This window comes from Naegleria gruberi (assembly GCF_000004985.1).
Source record: "Naegleria gruberi genomic scaffold NAEGRscaffold_72, whole genome shotgun sequence".
NCBI classification, from domain to species: domain Eukaryota; phylum Heterolobosea; class Eutetramitea; order Acrasida; family Naegleriidae; genus Naegleria; species Naegleria gruberi.
Genome location: NW_003163255.1, coordinates 20,410 through 32,864, shown reverse-complemented (window position 1 = coordinate 32,864; position 12,455 = coordinate 20,410). Strand labels below are relative to the sequence as shown.

At 33.9% G+C, this 12,455-nt stretch overlaps 7 protein-coding genes, 1 non-coding gene and 1 pseudogene across 9 annotated transcripts; 3 read left to right on the top strand and 6 right to left on the bottom strand.

Moving 5' to 3' along the window:
* Nucleotides 1–231: 231 nt before the first annotated feature.
* On the bottom strand, nt 232–300 carry NAEGRDRAFT_t718 (annotated as a pseudogene). Its single transcript has one exon. The product of its transcript is annotated as a tRNA-OTHER (tRNA).
* An 88-nt stretch (nt 301–388) lies between these two features.
* NAEGRDRAFT_81868 (uncharacterized protein) lies at nt 389–1,813 on the bottom strand (the record flags this gene model as incomplete). Its single annotated transcript, XM_002670286.1, has 1 exon — nt 389–1,813. One exon carries the CDS (start codon nt 1,811–1,813, stop codon nt 416–418), a length of 1,398 nt encoding a protein of 465 aa, XP_002670332.1. The 3' UTR covers nt 389–415.
* Nucleotides 1,814–1,947: 134 nt separating this feature from the next.
* Nucleotides 1,948–3,337, bottom strand: NAEGRDRAFT_81867 (silent information regulator family protein). Its single transcript, XM_002670285.1, has 3 exons — nt 2,098–3,337; nt 2,053–2,058; nt 1,948–1,985 (listed from the first exon to the last, which is right to left on the bottom strand). Exon 1 carries the CDS (start codon nt 3,277–3,279, stop codon nt 2,140–2,142), a length of 1,140 nt encoding a protein of 379 aa, XP_002670331.1. The 5' UTR covers nt 3,280–3,337; the 3' UTR covers nt 1,948–1,985; nt 2,053–2,058; nt 2,098–2,139.
* Nucleotides 3,338–3,552: 215 nt separating this feature from the next.
* Nucleotides 3,553–5,739, bottom strand: NAEGRDRAFT_74614 (uncharacterized protein; the record flags this gene model as incomplete). The annotated part of the gene is made up of 1 exon (XM_002670284.1): nt 3,553–5,739. One exon carries the CDS (start codon nt 5,737–5,739, stop codon nt 3,553–3,555), a length of 2,187 nt encoding a protein of 728 aa, XP_002670330.1.
* A 1,146-nt stretch (nt 5,740–6,885) lies between these two features.
* Nucleotides 6,886–7,377, top strand: NAEGRDRAFT_82817 (uncharacterized protein). Its single transcript, XM_002670326.1, has 2 exons — nt 6,886–6,900; nt 7,039–7,377. The coding sequence occupies exon 2, from the start codon at nt 7,048–7,050 to the stop codon at nt 7,342–7,344; it is 297 nt and encodes a 98-aa protein (XP_002670372.1). The 5' UTR covers nt 6,886–6,900; nt 7,039–7,047; the 3' UTR covers nt 7,345–7,377.
* Nucleotides 7,378–7,606: 229 nt separating this feature from the next.
* NAEGRDRAFT_74613 (uncharacterized protein) lies at nt 7,607–9,487 on the bottom strand (the record flags this gene model as incomplete). The annotated part of the gene is made up of 1 exon (XM_002670283.1): nt 7,607–9,487. One exon carries the CDS (start codon nt 9,485–9,487, stop codon nt 7,607–7,609), a length of 1,881 nt encoding a protein of 626 aa, XP_002670329.1.
* A 262-nt stretch (nt 9,488–9,749) lies between these two features.
* Nucleotides 9,750–10,790, bottom strand: NAEGRDRAFT_74612 (uncharacterized protein; the record flags this gene model as incomplete). The annotated part of the gene is made up of 1 exon (XM_002670282.1): nt 9,750–10,790. One exon carries the CDS (start codon nt 10,788–10,790, stop codon nt 9,750–9,752), a length of 1,041 nt encoding a protein of 346 aa, XP_002670328.1.
* A 201-nt stretch (nt 10,791–10,991) lies between these two features.
* Nucleotides 10,992–11,062, top strand: NAEGRDRAFT_t724. Its single transcript has one exon. It is a non-coding gene; the product is annotated as a tRNA-Asp (tRNA).
* A 393-nt stretch (nt 11,063–11,455) lies between these two features.
* Nucleotides 11,456–11,908, top strand: NAEGRDRAFT_74611 (cofilin; the record flags this gene model as incomplete). Its single annotated transcript, XM_002670325.1, has 1 exon — nt 11,456–11,908. One exon carries the CDS (start codon nt 11,456–11,458, stop codon nt 11,906–11,908), a length of 453 nt encoding a protein of 150 aa, XP_002670371.1.
* Nucleotides 11,909–12,455: the final 547 nt, after the last annotated feature.

Here is a 12,455-nt window from a genome sequence, read left to right as displayed (position 1 = left end):
ATTAAATTATAAAAACACAGAGTAATCACCGTGACGCTAAATTAACATTTAATAAACACATTATTATTGTAGTATTGTGTCTCCAATTCCTTGATAATTATTCATAACTGTAACTTCATCCAAACCACTCGAGAAATGATTAACAACCAAAACTCTCGTTCATACCATGGGTACCGGGAATGAAATTTCCAAATAAGGAATGACCGATATCATTCAACTATTACCCACACACTAACAAAACAAATTGAACCCGGGTCGCCAGAGTGACAGTCTGGAATGCTACCACTATACCACACCCGATTTACAATATTAATAAAAATTTACAAAATCAATATTATCAATCCAATTTAGCATTTTTAGAAATAGTAAAAATAATTGATTTTCAACAAAATTCAACTATTAGAAGAAATAAATTTTACAAAATCAAAGTTACCAACATCATAATACTCAAAGCTAATCCAAAAACTAATTGATTTTGACTTGCTCCACTTCTACCTGGAAGAATTGGAGAAGCATAAACTGAATAAGCATCCAAATCAACTCCTTCCATTTCCCCCTTAGTAGGAATTCCAGTAGAAATAAATACTTTTCTGAAACAAGAATAAAATCTCGAATAGGCATTTCTACATCTGGTAAATACTGAACTTTCTTCATCTACAAATTGACTGTAACCAAAACCACCAAAAAAATAGTACTCTTTAAATGTAATCCCCAAATTGAACACACAAGACAGCATATCAGTATAGGGTCCATAACATTGTAAATTGCTTGCACATCTTCCAAAACTATTTGAATAATTACCTTTACCTCCACAGGCACAACCTTCTCTAAATGGACAATCATTACTTGTTGAACATGGAATATTATTCGATCGTTCTGCACATCTCCCTTCAGGTGAACAATATCTGGTGTAACACTCATCGTCTTGCTTACAAATTCCATTAGTTACAGTACCGAAAATTCTTTGACATTTGTTGTTGTAACACTTTACAAATTGGGTTGTACCATATGCACAATCAGAATCCAAAACACAACTCTCTCCATAAGTTGCAATATTTTGACAAGTGAAGGTTGAATCAGTTGGTGAATTTTGACGACAAACAGTACCATCTTGACATCTGGTTGTTGAATTTGCACATATTGAACCCTTAATAAGTGGTTCAACACAAATCTGACTTCCATCACTCAAACTTTTACAATAAGATCCACTTTCACAATATTTGTAATTGAAAATAGTTGACTTGTCGTCAGTAGTTGGATTAAAGCAACTTTCACCCTTTCTTACACTCAATTTTGGAACACATTTACTCCCAGTACCATACGTTGAACAAATCGATCCAACTTTACAATCGTAAATAATTTTCGAGTACCTGTCAATAAAACATTCTTCTCCATCATTTTTTCTTTCAACTTTCAAATTTTGACATCTATTATTGATACATTTTGGTCCAATAATATCAGCCACACTACTTGAAATGGTTAGAGGAACATTACTTATACATTGCATGTCATCTACACAAGAATCACCTGACAATCTGATTTTTGGCAGACATTTATGATTAACACATTCCAAGGATGTAAAAAGACAATCAGAAGTGGATGTACATGAAATTTCTTTCTTTTGCTTGTAAATGGTAGAGAAGGGAAGACATGCTTTACCAAAATTGACATAAGAAATTGGACAGCTGTCATCCAAGGTGGCTGGAGTTTCGGTTTCTGAAAACAATGAACTGGTGCAATTTTGTTGGAAGGATTGCAAAGTAAAGAAGACTAGCAACAAGACGATTGTGAGTGTGAAATATTGTGTGGACATTTTTTTCGGCTGTCAGAGGTGGGATGGTGATATGAGAAAGATGAATTTGGAACTATATTCGTTCATTTAACCAATTTTTGTTGTTATTTAGAGGAGACCAATTAAAAATATTCGAATGATTGTAACCTAGTCAAAGTACAACTTGGAAGAAACCATTTATTGCGTTCAACTCTTGCCGAAACACTGTATATGTTTCCAACTTTTGCCCAAATTTTTGAAAGCAATTTGAATGAAAAGTTGTTTCACTTCTTTCCTAATTTGTTTTGCAAGGAAAATTGAAAAGATTTTCTTTTAGATTGAAATGAATTATTTACAAAATTTTATATTTACAAAGCTTCAGTTACTTGCACTGAATTATCAGAAGTATCGACATTGATGAAGAATGTCTTTGATGAATGTGGATTGTCCAACACCAATTCACATTCAGCTTCCTTGCCAAATTTTGGATCTAAATTAAAGCTCAATCTGGCTACTACCTTTTTACAATCTTGTGGAATTTCATCAATAGTTGGAGTGGTATACTTTAAAATCTTCTTTTCACATACCAATCTCATTTCCAGTTCTGACAATATTCTAGCACCCTTAATTGGTGAGGTCAATGAAACTCCAATCTTTCTTCTAATATTTCCAAATATTGATTTTTCTTCCTTTTCAGTAGCTCCAAGAGTAAATTCTGATTTCAATACATAGGATGGAATGGAGAGTGATAATCTTTCCATTATTCCATTAATGACATCGTCAGTCTTGGCAAAAATTCTCAGTGATGACTTTTTATCCTTTGGAGTCTTTTGCAAGTTTACAATCACCATTTTACCTCCCTTCTTTAAACACATTTCAGGCAAGTCACATGCTGGGCTCACTCTCAATGAGGTTCCCAAAACGATGGCCAAATCTGCCTTCTTGGCATTCAATTCTGCTCTATCCAATTGATCTTCAGGTAAATTTTCTCCAAAATTGATAATACTATCCTCCAATTCATGTCCACAATGTTCACACATTCTTCCAGTCTTGTGATCATGCACATGTTCTGCATTTCTACATCTAAAAGTTCTCAAATATTCACAATTACAATTTTTACATAGCTCAACATTGGTATTTCCGTGCAATTCTGAAATATCCTTTCTACTAAATCCAGATTTCACATGCAAACCATCCACATTCTGACTAGTCACATACTTGATCATTCCTCTCTGATACAATGTTGCAATGGCCATGTGAGTTGGAGTTGGGAGCTTAATAGTTGATGAAGAAGCTTTTGCCTTCATTCCCTTCTCTTTCATTGTCCAAATACCATTAGGTCCTCTAAAATCAGAAATACCTGCAGAAGTACTAATACCAGCACCTGTATAAAAGACAACATGTTTTGATGATTGGAGCAATTGGGCCAATTCATCCAATTTTTCATTCAAAATAGTTGGATCATCATAATATTCAGTAATATCTTCGGAAGAATTATTCTTGGTCATTTGTTATCGGGATGTGTTATTCAACAAGTTGTATATTTAACAATATATTAGTTATTGCTTTCTTTTTGTTTATGAAATTCTCTAAAATCTTCATCTCTAATTTATTAATTAATTCATGATGAGATTGAATTACAAGGTTCACCATCATGCAACGTATTTTTTCGTGTGAGTTCCGAGTTGGATTGAATATCAGTTGGTGGGAAAAACAAACTTCATCATTTAAGCTGATTCGAAAATTAGGTTAATTGGAATGGTTAATTGAAATAAAGTCTGTTATTCGGAAACACTCATTTTGGATTGGAGAGTGTAAACTTCTTTCCATCGTTGGAATTCTCTTGTTCTTTGTAACCGAGTGAAAGTGTCATTTAGATTTAACAACAAATCGATATATATCAAGTCCATTAATTGGGAAACTAGAATGGTTTCTTCCTCTTTAAGAAGTTCCTCAGTGGAATTTCCCTTTGATTTGGATTTTTGAAATAGTTCAATAATTTGCTTTCGAACATTGCCTGGAATATTCAATTCGTATTTTCCGTATGGTGTAAAGAAATCCTTCTCCATCTCTTCAATCAATTCCTTACTCAGTTTTGAATCGGCTCTAGTAAAATTAGAACTTGCTTGTTTCAACTTTTCGAAAAACAAGATATTCTCCAAAGAGAATTCCTTAGAACAATAATCCTTGAATAATTCGTAAAGATCCTGATTTGTCAATAGTAAATGATCCAATCTATCCTTTTCAGTGTTGAATTTCTTACGGTAGATTAGCTTTTTGATCAATTCTGCAATCAGTGCATTTCCTCCACATGCCAGTGTTGTGAAGAGTGAAACAAGAAAGTTGATATATCGTCCACTAATATCTACTAAACTTGAAGGCAGCAATGAAATAATGACAGTCCATATTCCGATTAGTAATAACATTACTAACAATATAAGTTCCAATCTCACCAAATATGGGTCATCAAAGAAGAGGAATTTCAAGAATCCCTTCTCCTTAATATTTCTACGGTTGTAAAACATATCAAATGATATTGAAATTAGTCCTAATAAACATCCTCCAAATAGGAATACCATGAGGAATATATTTCTGAATAAATCTAATTGATTATTATTAATGAAAAACATGGCAGCTCCATAAAAAGTAATGAAAGTTGAAATTGATGGAAGTACAACAAGTGAAATAATCAATCCAAATGAGGGACTTGCAACAATTTTGTGAATCTTAATGTTTGTACTATTCTTTACAATTTTGTACATGTTTCTCATGTAGACTAATCTTGCAACAGTGAAGGTGAACAATAATAAGTACCACAAGCTCAACTGTAATGAAACAATATGAAAAGCAACAAAGCAGTAGGAAGCAACATTCTTTGAGAAGAATATCATTACAATAAAAGAGAGGATTGGAGCATATGGAAGTGCCAGACGTTGTGTGAAAACCATTGACTTGAAACTTCCACTGATGAAGAAGGCAAAAAAGTAAATCAAAATAACTCCAACTTGTCCTATCGACCACAACTCATCATTATTGATATGATACTCTGGACACAGAGTAGCCGAGCAAAAGTGGCATGAAGAGGGAAGAAGAATCTGATTTAGTACACTAGAGTTAAATGAATGAATGGAATGAACGCTTGAGCCGCTCGAAAATTCATTCAAATATTGTGTTGTGAATGACAGACTTGTTCCTGTAACGTTCTGAAGGAGAATAATATCATTCTCTGTAAAATTTGAAATTCCGCTCAATAATCTCAAATGTTGATTGTCATAATAATCAGGTCGATGCTCGCACGAATAATTACCAAGAGAATACATAAACTCTTCATAATTTAAATAGTGTTTTGAAATGTCTGATTGAATATCAACATCTGAGGGGCATGATTTTCTATCAATTATTGTCAAATTCGAAGCTAACATTTGGAATGGATAAAAGTCACTCGGATTGATGTACTTGGCTGATGTCCTCTTCATGTCGTGCTCTCTGTAAATCCTAACAAAATATGTGAATTTGTATGGTTCAAGAAAGAGAGCATCGAATTCTTCGTACAAGTTTGACACTCTGCACAACTCATCAGTTAAATATATTTTCTTGATGGTCAATTTGGAATGATCCATGTGAAGAGTGCTAATCAGAGTTTCAAACAAGTTGAAGTATTTGTATTCAACTCCTACCATAAGAGGTTTCTCCAATTTATCAATCCATTCTCTTATGAATTGATTCTTGTTGTCACTGGCAGTTGCTACATTCTCGTCTTGTTGTGTTGCTGTATTTCCAAATTTTGATCTCCAAACAAATAGAGTAAAGTAGCTCTTCACTCCAACAATAAGATCATTACTCTTGAGAGAACTGTAACTAACATCAGTAAAGCACTTGGTTGAAAGTGTATCTTGTTGGAAAGTAATAGATGAACCGTAGGTTAGCACTAACAGAAGAGTGATAACAAAACTCAGAGTATGTGTCATTCTTGTAGAGGCGTTTGTTTCTGTTGACTTATGAAAATCCAAGCGTGACAATGAGGAAAAGTCCACAAAACGTGATCACTAGTTCCTTTCTCATAGACCTGTTTTGTAATTAACTGACATTTTCGAGTGGATAATGCACTAGAAGGTTCGTTAATGAAGTTTCATGTAGAAAATATATGAGATTCTTTTAAATCAAATTGAAATTTATTCAATCCAACAGAATTGAATAAGGTGATTTGGATGTTCCCATTATATAAGAAATTTGTTGAACCACAAGCTGGCATTAGACATACGAAGATAGAAGTCCAATAGATGAAGAATATTCTTAACACCTTTTGACAACTTGTTCAATTTAAAGAGGAGGTGTTATGGCTCTTGGATATTTTCCAAGAGATGTGAAAGTTGATTCTCAGTTATTGGAAGGATGTTAGTGATGCTGGGTGAACATCAAATACACATGCTCCACTTGTGAATTTCACAATGTTGATACTTTGTTGTAACGGCTAGTTTTAAACCACTCTTATTGGCTCACAATGATGGAATATTATGTCCAATATATTAGAGCGAATTGGCAAATATTGTTATTGTGTGTTACACATGATGTTCTGATATCAAGATTACGTTATATAAAACAAGTGCTCTTCCTAAATTTTCTAAAATCCAAAGCAGATGAGAAGAGGTACTTGATTTGAATTCCTCCATCAACCATGTGCTATTTGAATAGCTAGTCATGGTTCAACATTATTTAAATTGAATAATTCAAAAACAAAAAGGAAAATAAAAGAAAGCCTTTTCCAACAGCCTTTTTGGAACAGGACTCCTGTTCATAGAACTATTTGTGTAAATAATGGTGTATTTGTAAATAAATCCACCAATGAATTCGTTTCATCCGCTGATGAAGAACAAACGATTGGTTGAATGTATAGAGTAGACTCCCAAATTGATGTTCAATTCGTGCTTTGAAGTGGATGATAGAGTAGTAATTATTGATGATGAAGAAGTAGCAGCCTCTTTCAAGTCTTTGTTAGCGTCATCATGAAGGTTTTTCTTTGGTTGATGTTGTGGCTGCAATATTTTTCAGCTAAAATTTTCATTGTAAAACACAGCTAGGCAAAACCAACTTAAAGATTTGTTCGAAAAAAATACCTCAAAGTCAACACTGTACGTAGTCATTTTATTCATCAAGCAAAAACTTACTTCTACCATATTCTTTAACCTTCCACAACCAACTATTCACTCTACAACATATTATCATGTTGTTACTAATATCATAATATTCCTCTACATTCATCACAATAGAGCCAAAAAATGGTGAACTTCCCAAAGCAATTGAAGGCCTACTGTCAAAAGTGTGCTACTCACAAGGAACACAAGGTTACCCAATACAAGGCTGGTAAGGCCTCTCTCTGGGCTCAAGGTAAGAGACGTTACGATCGTAAGCAAAAGGGTTATGGTGGTCAAACCAAACCAATTTTCCACAAGAAGGCTAAGACTACCAAGAAGATCGTTCTCAGACTCCAATGTAAGGAATGTAAGAGAATCAACCAAAGAGGAATCAAGAGATGTAAGCACTTCGAACTCGGTGCCAAGAAGAAGACTTTGTAAATCTCTTTAATAAAACCTTTATAATCAAAATTCATAATGGTAAGAGTTGATATTGTTTATTTGATTATGACTCGATATTGTTCCAAGAGACTTGATAGTAATTCTTCTTCACTTGGTAAGTTGGAAGAAACTTGTCCATCCAACAAGTGATTCTCTTCCATCCAATATTTGTACTTGAGCAGCTTGCAATGGAAGAGCATAATTTCTGTGTGGAAAGTTGGAAATATTTGCTTGGTACTTGCTGCCATCTCACCCAAGTACTTTAATCCAAGGTTGAGGTAATGTCTTGCATCATTACAACAACAAGCATTCGTAGAAGTGGCATCTCCCACAACTGCGATGCAGAAGTAACATCCTTACGGTACTTCCACCAACCTCTTTCGAATAGCTTGATGAGCATCGTGACAAACTTTCCCTTCATTTGGAACAACAAGTAATGGTTAGGATGTACCTTGAGTGATTCAAAACCAGGATAGGAACCACTCTCAACATGTACAATGGATTGGCACAACTGGTCGACAATTTCCAACAGGACACAACAGTACTCCTCTCTTGGCAACTCATTCAGTTTTAAATTGTCTTCCGAAACTTGTTGTCCAACAGAAATCAACTCTTGATTCAGATGTCTCTCCATGTTTTGCATGAGCTCACTTTCAGGTGCCTCCCCTTCAATACTCCTTTCACAGTGTGTGCATTTCCAATATGAAATCCTTTGAATGTAAGCTTCATCGATTTCTCTCTGGTCGTGATTGAATTCTCTAGATTCATCATTCTCATAGATATCCTCAAACATGGAGAGTGCCTTATCATAATCTTCCTCATCAAAATCCTCAAGGTTAAAATCATTCTCTGAATCAAATGGTTGCACGCCCGAGTCATTCAAATTGACATGTCTCAAATCTGCCTTTGGTTCCTCACTCACATTGCAATGATAGATGGGTACAAGATAACCCTCAGTGCATTCAGACTCTCCACAAGAATAGGCTCTCACCATTCGATTCTCCTCTGTTTCACTCATGCATCTGGAACAACGACAGACGAAATATTTCGAGTACCACAACTCTCTTCTCCGTATACATGTTGGATTCATAATGTCAATATAACTAATGCACAATTCTTCTCCCTTCTTGACCTTTTTCACAGTTTGAACGAGAATGACATTGCCAGAGTAGGAATTTCTCGATTTCATATCATCAAAGGTCTGGAAGGAGCAATTTGGAGAGCATGAATGATCAAACATGGAAACCATTGGAAATAGTCCTGTTCCAATATCTCTAAAATCAGCACAACTATTCTCAGTATGATCCTCCCTATCAGATGAGCATGCAGGAATGAAAAAGGGAGAATCGAGACATTTGCTTTTCAACGATTCATGTTTGAAAAATTGGGAAATTTCCTCCATTTCCTTTTCTGCTGTATCAGCATTTTGTTTCTCCACTTCAATAATGTTATCCGATTGATGCCACCACCATCTGGTATGAGTGATACTGTGTGCATTTACAAATATTCTACAAAATGTGTCAATAATTAATTCCTCACCAATGACATTATCGAGAAAGATTCTCTCCTTGAGACATGATGAGGCTTTCTTGAATAGAAACAAGTGCTCTGGATAAATTTCATCCCTATGAGTTTCTAATGATAATAGATTATCCATCTTGTTTCTATCAAAATACTTAGAAGCAAGCTCATTACTCGAATTAAAATCAAACTCAAATTTCCTACAAATTCTGTAAACTAACAAGAGGAGTGAAAATTCAATTCCACACTCCTCAGCCATCCTCAACAAGTAATCATACATTGATTGTCCATCCATTAATTCATTCTCCTTGTACACTGTATTCCTCAAAAATTCACAACCTTCATCTCCACACAACATCCATTCATTGTTGCAATTACTTGTTGATTTATCACAACATGCCGATGAGGAATTGATTAAATCAGCATTAGCAATATTTTTCATAATTTTCTTCTTTTGACAAACTACACAAAAACTATGAGAATTAAAATTAATATTTGACTGATGCAATACACTTGCATAGGCCTTTTCAATCACCAGAATTTCTCCTTCATCAATATCCTCTCTTGCTCTAATAATTCTTCCTTGTTTTGTATACAACGATGTATCAGTATTATTATTCATATTAATATTGCTATTATTTAATTCTTCTTCTTTATCATGTTGATTCCGATCATTGTTTGAAGATTGAACCAACTCATTGATCCGAAAAAGTTCAATCTTGGGATTCATAAAATCAACGTCTTGTTGTTGAATCATTTTTTTTTGTTATTAAAATTTTTAAAGAACTATTGTATTGACATTGAAATGTTGATATTTTGTAATATTAATCATATGTACACTCGTTTTACAAAGGAATTAAGCTCCAATTTGAAATTCAGAGTTTTCATTTTTTCAAAGTAATTGTTGTGATCCAAGTTGAATAATAGGAATTAAGGATACATAATCTCTTCCAACTTGTCAATGTGCAAACACTCTTTGTTCCCTTCTTTACTTTCCCTCTCACATAGACAAAGTCTAGAAAGTTTCCCTTCTGGAATTTGGTTGACTTTCCCATGTATCCTAAAGAAAATTCAACACATTCCTCAAATTCATATCTTTCCACATTCTCAAAATAATATCCACTATTGAATTTGTAAGTTCCATTCTTGAAACAAAAACCGAAAGAATGTTCTCCAATAGTATCTCTATTAGCGGCATTTAGAACTGCTTTGAATGGAGAAAATCCATTCATGAATGAAAAGCCTTTCACCCAAATCTGATTATACTTTCTGTATCCAATGCTCAATTGATGTAGAACTGGTTCAATATGTGAATGATTCCCACTTGGATCGAACATTCCCATTGCCATATCACATGTCGTTTTGATCATTTGGGAGGGTTCATCCACAAAGAACAAATTAGGATTAATTATCATACATCCCTCACTAGTCACACTCTTATCAATGCAATGTGGAGCAAACAATTTCTCAGCCACCTTTGCAATTGGCATTCCAATATATTCCTCTTTCAATTCAATCATGAAAATTTTACTCTCTGCAGCAATTCGTCCAACAAATAATGAAACACTCTTCTCCAATTTAAAATCCTCAATCAAGACAATCACTTGCTTCTTTTCAATGCAATACTTGCTGATGGAAAATTTAATTTCACCACTGCGTTCTTTAGGATAATTAATTATCAATTTGTATCGTTTCTCAGACTTTCCTCCTTTCAATTTTTCAAACTTGACTTGAACAGCATTTTCATCACCTTCAGTTTCGAATTCCAGTTCAACTTGTTGTTTTCTATTCGATAGTGATGATGAAGATGATGAATTTTTATTTTTGTTGCTGTGATGAATCGAACCCGATGATGATCCAAACACTGAATCAAAAGTTTGACTCATTTCAGAGATCATTAGTTTGTGTTGTACGAGTTTTGCCATTTTTTAAAATTTGAATTTTCAATTTTTACAAAATGAAAGATCAATTTGGAATTGGAGAACTTTCTTGCAAATAGGCTGCGAGTGTTAATAAATGCAATGCCCGTGTATTTGTCATAGATTTGAAGAGGATAAGACAATTTCTAAAAGAGGAATATGGATGCCAATATTGAACATTAGATATTTTTAGAAAATAATATGTAATCGGGTGTGGTATAGTGGTAGCATTCCAGACTGTCACTCTGGCGACCCGGGTTCAATTCCCGGCACTCGAGTAATAATTTTTGATTCGTTTATACAATATTTGAGTTTTAATTTTTTCAGAATAGGAGGAATGATATGTACACTAGCTAAATATCAATTTTCAAAGCTTCCCTTCTTAAAACCACCGAGAAAACAATCAAAGATTTGACACTCTCATTTTCCTTAAAAATATAACAAGCTGTTCCAAGTTCCTTGCCTATCTTTCAAATTATTTCCGCTTATCAATCAAACTCGAAACAATTCTATTGGTTGATACACCTCCAATCTTTCAAAATTGTCTCCTTTCCACTCCCAATTTGCAACAAGTTTGAACTTTAAAATAGTTATAAATATGCACTATTCGAAACTTTAGAAAAACAACAACAAAACAAATATCTAAACAACTAAACTCAAAACTAATCAAAATGATGCTTAATTGTCAATTCAGTGATGAAATTCTCAAAACCTATGAAGAAATGAGAATGGGAAAGGGTTCGAATAAGGATAAAAAGTTTCTCGTATTGAAAATGCAAGAAAGTTCAATTCAAATCGATCAAGAATTGTCTCAACTCTCTTCATTGGATGAATTGACTGCCAATCTCCCACCAAAGAATTCTCGTTTCATTTGCTATCATTTAAGTTTCGAAATGCCATCCCAAAACGAAACTTGTCAAATCAGAGAAGGAACCAGAACCAAAATGATGTTTCTCACTTGGTGTCCAAACGAAACCAATGTTAAGGAAAAGTTTCAAGTTGCTGCCACTGTCAAAACAGTTAAACAAAAATTAAATGGTTTGAGTGCAACTATTCATTGTTCAACCAAGAGTGAAATTGATGAAAGGTCAATGATTGAAAAATGTTTAACTTTTATGAAATGAAGGAAATTGAAAAATCTGAAAATTCAATGTAAATAAATGTAAATAATAATGATACGGCTTTGAACGTTTGCAATGGTTGACTGGTTGACTGGTTTGTTTGGTTAGTGTTGTTTGGTAGGCGATTTTGCACCAATTACAAGAAGTTTACTATCTAATCTACCCATTTCTCAATTTAAAAAGAGTCATCTTTCCAATCTGTCGAGAAATTAACCTCAGCAGGGAATGTAAGAAAATAAATCCAAAGCCAAAATAGGACTTCAATTCATCATGAAAGGTAGAGTAAATTCTCAAAAATTACTATATAGCATCGTGTAATCTCAAGAATGAAGTTACAATTGTAACAATGCAGATTCAAGATTTTTCAATATAGTTTAGTTCGTTTTCGTATTTTACAAAATCAAAAAAAAATGCTCGATAAGCCAACCCACACCATTTCACTGATCGGGCAATCAGGCAGTGGTAAATCAACACTTTTAGGTCAACTCTTGTATCTAATGGGATATATTTTCAATGAACAATTAGAAGAAATTTCAAAAACTGCCGATCA